The following is a 14824-nucleotide window of genomic DNA, read 5'->3' as shown; positions in this document are numbered from 1 at the left end:
GTAAAAGACCAGATTTGTCACAGCATAAAAAAATAATTAGTGATCAATCACCAGAATCATCTGTGATGGGCATACATCGAGATCTTCCCCTCTAGAATTACAGCTTCTTATGCACATCTAGGTTCAACATCCTAAGCACCATCGTTGTTCGGAGACAACACAACTATAGGTCAAACACCTTTAAGAAACTCCTAGATTAGATCTAGATTGAGAGAGGAAATCTCAAATTTAGATCTAGACCTAAATCGAAAGAGGAGAGCTTTTGCCGAATCTGAGAGAAGTCATAGAATTACTTCTCGAACGTACTGTAGACTAGTTAAAGAATGGTTAAATCTCTCAAATTTAGGGTTAATGGACACCACTTGCGTAAAATATTTTTTACATCGCGGGTGTACATTGGAATTACTGGCCATGTATCGCTTGCATCAAAAGTCCAATATTTGATAAGAGTGAATTGATGTCTCTCATTTTCTAATGACTTCTATGCTTGGAAGAAATTATCAAAGTCTCATTTTAGCACTTGTAAGGAATTATCAAAGTCTGCTTTTAGCACTTGCATCAAAAGTCCAATTATCTCTTTATAATAAAGGATGTGTCTCCTTTTGCTAATGAATTTCTATGCGTGGAAGAAATTATTCAAAGTCTGGTTTGATTTGTACTATTCAAACGGAAGACCTCCTTTCCGACGCACGCGTACAGCCCCAAGAAGGTCGTATTTGGCCAGTCTGATCGTCACCCAATTCAAAATCCAAATTGGGCTACCCACGTTGAAATAGTGGACCCACCGTGGCAACAGCGAAAATATACTTTTTGTCAAGATTTTCCATTCCCAGTAACATGATAGAACAGTTGAATCGCAATTTTCAAAAGAATATTTACATCCTCCGTAAAAGAAACTAAAACGCCGGAACAAATAATATTAAAATATACCTTCACCTAAAATCTTATAGAAGCATTTTTCCGACACCTCATTATATTTCCTCACTTCAAAGTGTTAAAATAATTAAATATTTCATCGTACCTTTAGTTAAAAGTGTAAATTTTTACTGCAGTGCATATTCCCACAAGATTTCTTCTTAGGTTTACGGAGTTTAATATTTTTTCTCAATTATCGATGTCGTGTGTGCTGTGACAATTGCACAATACATACATATGTTGCCTACGGCTGCTATATTTTACAAATTTTGTGTGCATAACGTCAACCGATGTGGCTGCATAGACTCTCGTGACACGTGCAAGAAAAGGATGGCCGCTTTGTTGTCGATTGGAAACTTGGGACTTATGGACGGCCGGAGGTATCCCCACCTCTCACGAGTACATGTCCTCATGATAAAATATTGAATTATGGCTTAGACACGGAATTTGTGAGTAATTGAATGGACTTCCCCATTGACCTTGAGATGGACGTGCGCATACTTTACTCATGTATTCACTATATTTAAGCTAACGAACAAAGACACATCTCAGGGATAATATGCATTTTTTTTTCTTTAAGTATTGGGAGCCCAAAAATCCATCAATCTATGTGTTAGAATATATTAATATTAAAATACGTCTTTATCTAATAATATAAGATTTTAGAATAATTAATCCCACAAAATCCGTCAGAACATGATTTTGACAATCTGGTGGAATAGTTTTTGTTCATTAAGAATTAGGTGACTGACCATGGCAACACAAAAATTCAACATGGTATTAAAATTGATCATATGTATACAATTTTTCAGACTATTGATTTTGCCTCCCATTATTTATCATTATAATTTAGCATATTAGTACCAATCTCAACTGTATGTGAATTACTCGTTAGATTAGGTATAAATTATTTAAACATTAAAATACAACTTAATTAACTTGCTTATTTGTTTAGAACAATCAATCTTGCAAAAAAAAAAAAAAAACCGTAAGGATTTCACAAGTGAAGATTAATTCATTTGATCAAAAGTCTAATATCTCTATTTGAAAGTTCAGGGTATTTTGGTTAAATTTGGGAAATTTGGAAAAAAATGAAAAATGAGTTCAGAACATTAGGGACGAAAATGCCTCTGGCATTGACTAGGAAAGTGGGGATGCGAAACAAACGTGCTTATCGTTCGACGAAGATATAAGCAGCCACTGATCAAAAGGGGTTTAGAGCTTATTCAAAGCGAGCTTCATTCTGAGGATTATTTTAAGAAAATGGACCCTGCTTTAGAAGGCTTTTTGAAAAATTTCCCTTTTCGATCGATGGCATTATTCTATTGCAACCTCGATAATTTTTAAAACTTACCAAATTCGACTGCATTCATGTAATGCCAACGGCTGCGCAGTCAACGACATAAAAATTAAAATAAGAAAAAAAAAAGAGAAAAAAGAAAGAAGAGCAAAACGCTAAGCCTGACAACGTCGGATTGTCTGCTGCCAAACGCGAACTCACTGTTTCAACCGCTGATTCAACGCTCTAGGGGATCTAACGGTCAAGGCCAGACCTGGCTGGTTTGACGCAGTTTCCAGGCAAAATCTCTTTATACATATATATTTCGCGAAAAATGATTAATAAAAATGATCGCATCGCTTACGGAAGCAAATGACCGAATTCTTTTCATCATCCACTAAAATATTAAGATATAAACCATTGATGAAAATACTTTTTTATGAATTAATTATTTTAAGTGATACACATGATCAATTTTACGAATATATTTTTCAAATTATTCATCTTTTCACGAAACAAGTAGACCATTTTAAATGATGAACGATATGCATATTGCCCCAAATTATATGACATGTCCTTTTTTTTTTTTTTGAGTCCGAATCCATTAATATGCTTTGTCAAATACAATTTCACTTCAAAAGTCAAGTTTTTTTTTTGGTAAAGTTCAAAAGTCAAGTTATGGATTTCTCAAATGATTTATGAATCGATTGCAGAAGTTGACTCCGCCACGGCATACCGTTCATCGGGGTTGGATGTTCTATTTCACAAACCTACGCACCTTGACGTTTTTATATAAGGATCGCGTAAGACGACGGACTTAGAATTCCCTTAATTAAGTAAAGCTTAATTCACTCTGTTTAAAGATCTCGATACGTGGCTGCTCGTTTGCATGCGATTTCGAGTGGGGAAATCGAGTTAATTCTGTCACGCCACATGAGACAGGGTGATACGGGGCTCATAGACAATCGGATATCCTAATTCGGTTTGATGTTAACGCACGTAACTCGAATTAGGAAACAGTCGATGGATAAGCGACAGTCTTATCGGTTTGCTATGTATTTGGAATACTAGACAGAGGACATAAAACGAGAAGATTGACATGTATGATATTTCTTAAACGATGATGTCGTGTCGACATCCGTAAATCAGTAAAAGACCACTAACCTTTATGTAGGATCGGCTTCTGCAAGCCATCGGAGTTAGTGGGTCTCACATGGTTAGGGATGTGAAATTGAACCGGTTCTATTCGGAAATTGGATTGAATTGCCTTGAAAACACATTCGGCTCTTAGTTTCAAGTTAAGATTCATTTGAGAACTGGGTTGACTGGACCAATTTTAGAACCGCTTTCATGAAGCTAAAAAAAAAAGTAAAAACCCTAGTTTCTTTGTTTTCTAACCTCGAGACCAAGGTTTTATATAAATCTCTTGTGAATTTACCTATGTTGTTTGTTTTCATTTTATGTGGATTGTCGCTTTTGGTGGATAGGGATTTTTATTGTTCATCCTTCATTTTGAATCGTTTTAGTACTTTATTATTTTGCTGTAAAAAATGAAACCAGAAAAAATGGACAAAAGAAAAACAGATTCTCAGATAGACCCTGGGATCAGACTAGAAAAACAAGGTACCTTCCACAATTAGTTTCAAGAAAAATATAGTAGTTTTTAGGTTTCAAAAATTGGGAACCGGTATTAACAAGATAAGTTCTAATCTACTTTGGAACTGATCATCTCTATACGTAATATTCACATGTTCCATATGGCTTCATGCATTGAAGTAGGCAGTCATTCGCGCCCAATGCACATGAGTTGGGCTTGCATGACCGGGGTGCGGCTTACATTCTTTTCCATGCATCCATCTCAAGGTATATAAATCTGGCGCATGCAAGTATCGCTTCAAACGCCTCTTTATTTATTTTTATTTTTATTTTTTTTATTAAACAACAGCTCAAGAAAGATCGCCTAGGTTTCTGGCTGCCGGCGGCCCCCAAATCAAAGTCGATCTCTTCCGTTAAAAGAAAAAAAATCGATTATTATACCATTCCCCTTCGTTACGTATCTTTATTTTACTTTATTGAGAAAATAATTCCAAGCATGTGCGTCTTGACGAGTTATCCAATTATGGATCGTCCGCCCAATAATTCATATTATTAATTCCGACAGTTTGTTGCAATCCATGATTGACTGCCCTTTCTCCCCCCGCCCTCTAGTTTGGAATCCCGACCGCATCCCTAGACGTCAATTAGGGGCCCCATTCCGTCCAAGTCGTCGGTTTCTTTCCATTTCATTAGCAAGTCTTGTTCAGCCTAAGACAAGTTTCCCCCAACATTTTGCAAAGGGATTTGAGAAGAACAAGTGTTTCAAAAAAGAAAAAAGAAAAAGAAGAAGTGGATCTAAAATGCAGATAGAGAGCTTTAAATTCACCTTCGAATGGATTGATCGAATTTGAATAGAAAGGACCTATATTTAACTACTAAATGTATTGGGTAGCAAGATCAGTGATTGCGTAGGGTTGCCAAGAGATATGACATGTGGCGTTGCTAGCCAAAGTCTCTAGCATCAAAGTTAGGAAGATAGAGACTTTTCGATTGACATGGAGAGATTATATTTTCTTTTGTTTCATGATACTGATGTTATGTAAGTTTAGAAATTTTGGATGACTTGAGCAAGTGAAGTAATCCATTTGAAATAATTTCTCAATTGAAAGGTAGATGATGACTTTTGATTCGCCCTCCCCGAGATGATGCCTCGTATTAATACTACCATTTAGATTGTGCAATTTTTGGATAGAAAACTTCGAACGGAAGACCCCTTAGTTTTTCGAGCCGTCACAAGGGCTCGGACCGTTGGATTGCCCCCAGCAGGGCAGCATTCCAAATCGGCAACCATTAACTCGATGAATTGGAATCGCGAGGTCTTTGGTATGGCATTATAAAAGTCTCTCAATTTTGCCTAGGGGAAGGTATCCTCACCAGACAAAAGTAAGTCAATTGAGAACAAAACCTAAAACGTGCGGAAAGCAGAACCTACCCGGACGGTCAATGACTCAAATGCACAGGAAAGTTCAAAGGGAGGGCGTATGCTGAACACAAAGTCAGACCCGAGTTGCGTCCGAATCGTGTGCCACGTTTCATGGCCGGGTTGCACGAACTTAACCAACCGAGACAAGTTCGGTCACTGTTGGGAAGGTACGTGAGGGGGAGGCTACAACAGGCATGGGAAACCCAAGCACGAAAGTCATTCAACCGTGCCATCATCGTCCCCATCATCTTCAATAATTACACCAGCTTTGGGAGGGGGCTTCCGGGAGAGTATAAAAGGAGGACTTCGCAGGGCCATTTGGAGGAGCCACATACACGCGTAACCTCGTCACTTCCCGTGTCTCTCTTTGGTTCTTGACCTATTGGAGATAGAGAGAGAGAGAGGGACAGAGAGAGAAAGAGAGAGAGAGAGAGAGAGAGAGAGAGAGAGAGAGAGAGAGAGAATCATTGGGATTGGATGATCTCAATCTCATCTCAACTCACCCACTCTCCAGGGGTATCCTCAACTTAAGATTCACGCAAGAACACTGAAAGTTTCGCATATACAGCGGGACCGGACTTGTAGTTGCGTTCGCTCTGTGTTCCGTGTCTTTCTGGCTTTCTGGGTCGATCCAAGATGGCCAGCGACAAGGGCATAAGTTTGGAGCAAATCAAGAACGAGACTGTTGATCTGGTACGTCATCTACTCCTCCTCCTACTCCTCGCTCTCCTTCTGTCTTTCCGTGTTTCCTCTCTTTCCTGCTATGAATTCCCATCTCTCCGCTGATGACATGCATCATAGAAAAACCTTTATCATGTAGGAACGAAACGCCAATGAATCAGTACGAAGTGCGTCTTTTCTTTTTATTCCTTTTTTTTTTTAGCTCTTTTAGCATGGTTGAACGAATTGAATAGTTACACAGAACAGGAAATACGGGCGAGTCGGTGATCGGACATGAGAAAAAACCCAGTTGGCCTCTTCTGTGCACAGAGCCAAGGTCGCCTTCACATGACTGATAGAGGCAGTCCCCATAGCATATGGAGAGAGAAAGAGAGAGAGAGAGAGAGAGAGAGAGAGATTGTGCAATCACTGTGGTTCGACGATAAAGGAGCTGATCATCACGAGCCCTGCGCATCACCTAGATTTCACGGGCGTATACGTAGTAAACCGTTTCACGTGTAGAAAAGAAGAGCCGCCATTTTTGCTCCGAAACCGTTTGCGCTTTTTGTGACTTTCGTGAAATTTTTCGCGTCACCGCCCGTGCCAACCCTGGCGCGCGGGGGCCGCAGGCCGATCACGAGGGAGCCTGGTGGGGTGGTGGGCCCCACCCGACACGAGCACTTTCTGCCTCGCACGGCTCGGCCCGGCCCCCGTCAACGCTTTTATGCTGACGTGGCTCGCACGCCTGGCCTGGCCTAGCAGGAAATTGGTTCTGTCTGGGCCGGTGTTTGGGGAGAAAATAATGCTTGCTAAAAGTCAAAGGAACAAATATACAAAAGAATTGACTCTGGAAAAAAAATATTTCAGCACGACAAGAACTCCAACTTCCTCCGAAGAATTCTCCCGACAACCTAGTATACGTATTTCCACCGTATAGCATGCTCTGTAATTAATTTAAGAGGGTCGAGTCATGATGCGAATAGGGATTGTGTTTCAAAACATGCAATTCTGTTAGGAAAAGAAAATATAGTGTCTCTTAGCTGACATTCTGAGTGATACTCCGGAGCGTTCAACTGTGTAACGGTGATGGTTACAGGAAAAGATTCCGATCGAAGAAGTGTTCGAGCAGCTGAAATGCACGCCAAACGGCCTGACCACCCAGGAAGGGGAGAGCCGGCTTCAGATCTTTGGACCCAACAAGTTGGAGGAGAAGAAGGTATGCGATCTTTCCATTCCTTTCATTGCTTACTTGATTCGAGAGGTGCTTCGGCATCGGGAAGTGTGACTATGTTTTGTCTTGGCGACGTGAAACGATCAGGAAAGCAAGTTTCTCAAGTTTCTGGGGTTCATGTGGAATCCGCTGTCATGGGTCATGGAAGCCGCCGCTCTGATGGCCATCGTGCTTGCTAACGGCGAAGGAAAGCCTCCGGATTGGCAGGACTTTGTGGGGATTATTTGCTTGTTGGTGATCAACTCCACCATCAGTTTCATAGAAGAGAACAATGCTGGTAATGCCGCGGCTGCTCTCATGGCTGGTCTCGCCCCAAAAACTAAGGTAATAGATAGGCGCCAGGTTGCACTTGGCTTGATAAATGATTCGAGAGGTTCTGGTCCTTTGTGGTGCCTGTAGGAGTTGAATCTGATACAGCACCTCTGCCTGGCGTATCATACCGTACCATTCGAGTTATTTGACTGTTTATGATGTATCATGGTGATTGTTTACAGGTGCTCCGGGACGGCAAATGGTCTGAGCAAGAGGCTGCTATGTTGGTTCCGGGAGACATTATTAGCATCAAACTGGGAGACATTATCCCTGCAGATGCCCGACTTCTTGAGGGTGACCCGTTGAAGATTGACCAATCTGCCCTTACAGGAGAATCTCTTCCGGTGACCAAAAATCCCTCGGATGAAGTTTTCTCTGGCTCAACCTGCAAGCAAGGAGAAATTGAGGCCATCGTTATTGCCACTGGTGTCCACACGTTCTTTGGCAAAGCAGCACATCTCGTCGACAGCACGAACAATGTTGGGCACTTCCAGAAAGTGCTGACGGCGATCGGGAACTTCTGCATCTGTTCTATTGCAGTTGGTATGTTGGTCGAGATTATCGTGATGTACCCAATTCAGCACCGCAAGTACAGGGATGGGATCAACAACCTCTTGGTCCTTTTGATTGGTGGAATCCCCATTGCCATGCCAACTGTTCTCTCTGTCACGATGGCCATTGGGTCCCACCGTCTGTCTCAACAGGGTGCAATCACGAAGAGGATGACTGCCATTGAAGAAATGGCGGGAATGGACGTCCTCTGCAGTGATAAGACCGGGACGCTGACTCTCAACAAGCTGAGCGTAGATAAGAATTTGATAGAGGTTTTCGCGAAAGGAGTGGAGAAGGAACATGTGATCTTGCTGGCCGCCAGGGCTTCAAGGACAGAAAATCAAGATGCGATTGATGCAGCCATCGTTGGCATGCTTGGTGATCCAAAGGAGGTAAGATAAGGAGTGAATCCTCCGATTATGTTTGCCGGTTGATGGTACTGTCTTTACATATGCAAGAGCTGAAACCTGACATTTCGTTTGCTATAATATCTGTTCTTGAAGGCAAGAGCTGACATTAGAGAGGTTCACTTCTTCCCTTTCAATCCGGTGGATAAGAGAACAGCTTTGACCTATGTTGATCCTGCTGGAAATTGGCACCGGGCAAGTAAAGGAGCTCCCGAGCAGGTAATATTGTTAGTCCTATGTTTTCAGTAAGTTAAAATTGTTTCAAACTTCAATTGTCCAATGTAATCTGTATTTCCTTTTTGGCTTCTGGTGCAGATTTTGAATCTTTGCAATGCGAGGGATGATCTTAGGAAGAAAGTTTACGCTATAATTGACAAATTTGCCGAACGTGGGCTTCGGTCACTGGCTGTCGCCAGACAGGTACTTTGATATAATATTTTTATCTTCTCGAATAATTTTTGTTATCAATGGATAAAAACTCACCTTTACATCGTACAGGAAGTGCCTGAGAAAACGAAAGAAAGTCCTGGTGGCCCTTGGCAGTTTGTTGGCTTACTGCCTCTCTTTGACCCTCCAAGGCATGACAGTGCCGAAACCATTCGTAGAGCTCTTAATCTTGGTGTTAATGTCAAGATGATTACAGGTACTTAGCCTACTTGAACTTTGGCCTGATGAGTTCAGTCAGTACAATTTGTCTTGCTAATGGCTCTAATGCCTATTTTTCTATCTCATCGACTAGGTGATCAACTTGCCATTGCCAAGGAGACAGGACGGAGACTTGGAATGGGGACAAATATGTACCCGTCTGCTTCCTTACTTGGCCAAGACAAGGATGCAAACATAGCAGCTCTTCCCGTGGAAGAGTTGATTGAGAAGGCCGATGGATTTGCTGGTGTCTTTCCTGGTTTGTGCCGTTTTTGCCTTTTGGTCACTTGAAATATATTTGTCTCCTCTGCCTTGTATAGGTTCTTCCCTCAGTAAAACTTGCTTCTCACCATTGCCTTTCCCTTATTTTCTCTTGACAGAGCACAAGTATGAAATTGTGAAGAAGTTGAAAGAGAGGAAGCACATCTGTGGAATGACTGGTGATGGTGTGAACGATGCCCCTGCTTTGAAGAAGGCAGATATAGGAATTGCAGTTGCTGATGCCACAGATGCTGCACGAGGTGCTTCTGATATTGTCCTCACCGAACCAGGTTTGAGCGTTATCATCAGTGCTGTGCTCACAAGCAGAGCTATATTCCAAAGGATGAAGAACTATACAGTTAGTCCCTTTACTCTAGCATTTCCATCACGATGCAAAGTTTTATCTCTGAGTAAAGATTTTTAATTTTCAATTTTTTTTTTTTTTGTCTTGCAGATATATGCAGTGTCAATTACCATCCGTATCGTGGTTAGTAGAAATGTCACTTTTGTGGCTTTTATGATTTTATTTCAATGTATCGATAGATGATTTTGACTTACCTGATTGTTGTAACTATTGCAGTTTGGTTTCTTGTTCATTGCTTTGATATGGAAGTTTGACTTCTCTCCATTCATGGTTTTGATCATTGCAATCCTAAACGATGGTGAGATTCTATGCATTTTCTCTTGCAAAAATTTGGAAGCTACTCAAACCAAAATAAACATTTATGACCTTCTTTCAATGCTGGTCTCTTATCTTCATGGAATGATAAACACCGGTACTAATTTTGTGCTTTAACACCAAATTCTCAAGGAACAATCATGACAATCTCAAAGGATCGCGTAAAGCCATCTCCTGTGCCCGATAGTTGGAAGCTGAGAGAGATTTTTGCTACTGGCGTTGTTCTTGGAGGTTATTTGGCACTGATGACTGTCATATTTTTCTGGGCAATGAAGGAAACTGACTTTTTCCCTGTAAGAGCTCGATGCCTTGTCGCTAATTCTATCCCAACTCAAGCTTCCACCATACTCGAGTTACTTATCAAATGCTCATTCTATTTTGCCCAATGCAGGATAAATTCGGTGTGAGACCAATAAGGGACAGTCCCGAAGAAATGATGGCCGCTTTATATCTCCAAGTGAGCATTGTGAGCCAGGCTTTGATTTTTGTGACTCGGTCTCGAAGCTGGTCATATGTTGAACGCCCTGGACTGCTGCTACTTAGCGCATTCATAATTGCACAGCTGGTATGGATACTACGAGCGCTTCTTCTCTTCTTCTTTTGAGAGAAACACGTGATGTTTATGGTCCTGAATCAGAGCATTGCAGATGTTGCAGTTCATATACATAATTCGAACTCGTTTACATATTTTTCAGGTGGCTACTTTGATAGCTGTATATGCCAACTGGGGCTTTGCCGAAATCAAAGGATGCGGTTGGGGATGGGCTGGGGCTATATGGGTCTACAGCATAGTCGCTTACGTGCCATTAGACATCATCAAGTTTGCGATTCGCTACATCCTGAGTGGAAAGGCATGGCTTAACTTGCTGGAGAACAAGGTACAATCTTTTTATTTCTCAGGAATATGGGGTGATACACATTCTCATTTGCTCATTTCGAGTCAATTGATTGATCACACCGGCCTTTCCCTTTTCTCCTTGTGAAAATAGACTGCCTTCACCACCAAGAAGGATTACGGTAAGGAGGAGAGAGAAGCTCAATGGGCGCTCGCCCAGAGGACTCTCCATGGCCTCCAGCCACCGGAGACTTCCACCATTTTCTCGGACAAGAGCAGCTACAGAGAGCTGTCCGAGATTGCAGAGCAGGCCAAAAGACGAGCCGAGGTTGCAAGGTAGGCAATGTGCCATACGATATGATGCAATGCACACACTTTCCAAAGGCCCATGAGCACTATGAGTTCAACCAATCCCATGATATCTAGAGAGAAATTACATTTTGTACGATGAATCGACAAAAAAGCAAAAGTGCTAAAACCTTTCGTCTCGCTTTCTTCTTTGTCCAATTTTAGGCTCCGGGAGCTCCAGACGCTCAAGGGTCACGTGGAGTCGGTGGTGAAGCTTAAGGGCTTGGACATCGACACGATTCAGCAGCATTACACGGTGTGAATTCCTCAGGACAGTGCACTCACTGCCTGAGAGGCAAACTACAAGCCAAGATGATCCTAAGAAGAAAGCCTAACTAGTTCAACCTCGGTGCATACGGAGAGGATATCTATTACTACTTGAAGTTTACTTGCTCATGTATTCTCAAGCAGCATAAGAAGAGCTGATGTTTGATTTTCTTTATTTGTTCTTTTTTTTCCTTTTGGGGTCCCTGATCTCCTAGAAGCACTGTAACTTTGGTATCCATAATCCTACCTTCGATTTTCCTTCCTCAAGTCTTGCCTGATTTGCTTTAATCTTGGTTCTTTTCTAGGGTAATTTGTTCCTTGCACGACTCTCGAGACTCGTTGCCAAAAATACTTCGCGTTATTAAAACAGGCAATGGCCAAACAAATTCCAACCTTAATGCAATACGAAAAAGCTAATACCGATCCTAGTTAAATTGAATCAAATGTGAAATAGGATTGAATTGTGTTGACCCACCATTACACCCTTTAGGAGTAAATGTTCTAAGAGGGCAACAAACATCGAATTGAATGAGTCAATTGCATTTCTCATGTGAACATTGGGGACACTTGTTTTTGTTTTTTGTTTTTTTGTTTTTTGTTTTTGTTTTTTTTTTTTTTTTTTTTTTTTGTGAAAGGTAAGTAATTGGGGACACTTGTTTGTGACTTAAAATTGTGACAACAGAAATGGATCATTTTGAGAGTGTTTCGTCGGAATTAATTGACGACTGAATATTTTTTGCCAAAAGTTGTCCTTCGGCTTTTGATGAGAGAAGATGGGTTTTGTGGTGACTCTAGATAGGAAATATCCAAGCAGACAAGAAATAACTTGAAACCTTAAATTCGAATTTCGAATTGAACCGTACGTACAAACTGTGTTGGAATTCAATTGACGATAAAACTTGAAAGCATAGTCACTTCCACAACAATACATATGCATGAACTATGTTGGAATTAAATCAACGACAAAGCTAGAGAATGTGCAAAGATGTAACATCAAGATTTAATCAACATCACAACACCCATGAAACTTCGAATTGAACTGTATGTAGAAATTGTGTTGGAATTCAATCGACGACAAAGTTTGAAAGTGTCACTTCCACAGCAACACATGGACACAATTGTGTTAACATTTAACCGACAACAAAGATAAAGAATATGCAAAGATGTAATGTTGGAATTTAATCGACGGCGCAACACCCAAGATAAAGATGCAAGTCAGAATTGAATCAACAACGAAGATTGAAAGTACAACACTTCCATAGCAACACATATACATGAATTATGTCAAAATTTAATCGATGACAAAGCTCGAGAATGTGCAAAGATGTAACATTGGAATGTAATCAATAGCGCAACACCTAAGATATATATGCACACTATAATTGAATCAATGATGAGACACCTATGATAGAGATGCCCACCAGAATTGAATCAACAATGGAACACCCATGGTAGAGATGCATGCCAAAATTAATTGATGACGTGACACCCATGATAGAGATGTATGTTGAAATTTAATTGACGATGCGAATCGGAAAGCTATAGCTAAGGAATAATAAAGTGCAATGCGGGAAAGCAAAGATAATTAAAAGATTACATTTTGATTGATCTGTTGGGGCCTCTTTAAAGAGTATAATATGGCTTTTTAAAGCCTACAATCGATGATTATCAATGGAGGTTAAAAACAGAGGTTACTACAAACAAATCATTTCCTAGTGGTTACAAGAGGTTATAAAGAAGAATTACAAAAGAAGATTACAAATGGTTATTACAAAGAAATAACTTCCTAGTAGTTACGAGAAGTTATAAAAGGAGGTTACAAAAAGAAGTTATCAACGATTACCGAACGATTATCGATGGTTACGTAAACTTCACTATGTTGACGGTTTTTTTGACTCCATTATCTTGATGTTTGCAATGGAGATTGTCGACTTCACTTTCGTCAATTATTATCGATCACATGTCAATAATAACTAAAAATCAGACATTTTTTTGTGCAAACATATGACCCCTGTAAAGAATCGAATGATTTATCAATCATTCGATTTTTTAAATTAGGAGACCAAAAGTCATTACGTGCCCTTTTGTCATCGGCACAATACCATAATTGATTGCTTCCATTGATAGGTATGGCCTCGGAGATCTAGAAAATGCTTTGCCATCGGTGGGACAGTCGACAAATAAAAATGTCTTGCCTTATCATTACCAGGTCATGATGAAGAGTTGTCACTGCCAGCATTATCATGATCAAGTTGATTCCTTCTTCTCACCATTGTATCTCCTTAAATCAAAACAATGGTCCCATTAGGCATGCAAAATGTTTCGTCAGAATTTAACTAATGACGGAGTATGTTTTGCAGAAAGTCATCCTTCAACTTTTAATAAGAGGAGATGGGTTTTGTGGCAACTTTGAAGATAAAATATCTAGGCGGACAAGAAATAACTAGAAACCTTTCTTCAAATGTCGAACTAAATTGTATGTACAAACCATGCTAGAATTCGATCGATGACAAGAAATCATAGCCACTTCCACATCAATACACATGTAATATCCTCGATTTCGACTTTTCTTTTAGTTCTGACTAGTAGGCCAAGGAATGGCCATGGGACTAGTCGAGAAATTGGTCCACGGACTTGGCCAGTGGATCGGCTAAAGGACCGACCAACTAGCATAAGGCTAGGCTCAACCATTGAGCCCTAGCCCTAGGCCATCAACTTACTTGAGAGGGTGATTTTGACTTACGACAAGCATTTCAAGGGTGGCTTTGCCATGAACCTCAGGTGCCTTGGAATGGTCATTGGAGGATGTCCACAAAAAGCCCTTGCTCAGCCCTGGTTGCACTTCCAATGGTTTATTTCCTATGTTTGCCATATTCCTTGGAAATGGACAAAATAAAATATTTTAGAACCCCTTAGTCATTTAATTAAATAGGGCAATCCATCACCTTAGGTGGCCTTGACAAGATTTGGTAATGATTACCAAAGATTTTGCCTTGGGATTAAGTTGATGAATCATAGCACAAATGGACCAATTAAGGGAAGGTTCTAGAGAACTTAGCTTAGGGAGCTTAGGGAGCAAGTTCTTGAAAATAGGCAATGTGAGAAATATCCAAATCTAATGATTACACAAATCCAAACATTAAATGCAAAAAACCTTGTCAATATATTAGGTGTCTGTCTTAAGATTATGTAATAATGCTAAAAGATTTGCCTTGGTGATTAAGTTAGTAATTTATGGGTTAAGTGAACCAACCCATGGAAGGTTTTAGAATGCTTGGCTTAATAAGCAAGAAAAAGCATGAAACATGTGCCAAAAATCCAAGACTTATGATGGCCATATCTTGGGTATTAAATGAAGGGATGAATCACTAGCTTAGGTGGTCATTTGAGGATTTGATCATCATTACTATAAGA

General features: G+C 40.4%; 1 protein-coding gene across 1 annotated transcript; it reads left to right on the top strand.

The window, feature by feature from the left end:
• The first annotated feature begins 5530 nt into the window (after window positions 1-5530).
• Window positions 5531-11677, top strand: LOC104437424 (plasma membrane ATPase 4). Its single transcript, XM_010050361.3, has 16 exons — window positions 5531-5906; window positions 6970-7089; window positions 7192-7428; window positions 7599-8360; window positions 8472-8594; window positions 8691-8795; window positions 8874-9018; window positions 9115-9279; window positions 9401-9639; window positions 9736-9768; window positions 9862-9943; window positions 10093-10253; window positions 10352-10525; window positions 10656-10838; window positions 10950-11131; window positions 11309-11677. The coding sequence occupies exons 1-16, from the start codon at window positions 5850-5852 to the stop codon at window positions 11403-11405; spliced, it is 2865 nt and encodes a 954-aa protein (XP_010048663.2). The 5' UTR covers window positions 5531-5849; the 3' UTR covers window positions 11406-11677.
• Window positions 11678-14824: the final 3147 nt, after the last annotated feature.

The sequence above is a fragment of the Eucalyptus grandis genome, chromosome 3, assembly GCF_016545825.1.
Source record: "Eucalyptus grandis isolate ANBG69807.140 chromosome 3, ASM1654582v1, whole genome shotgun sequence".
NCBI classification, from domain to species: domain Eukaryota; kingdom Viridiplantae; phylum Streptophyta; class Magnoliopsida; order Myrtales; family Myrtaceae; genus Eucalyptus; species Eucalyptus grandis.
Note: the sequence above shows the minus strand (reverse complement) of the source record. Positions and strands in the feature narration are given on the sequence as shown.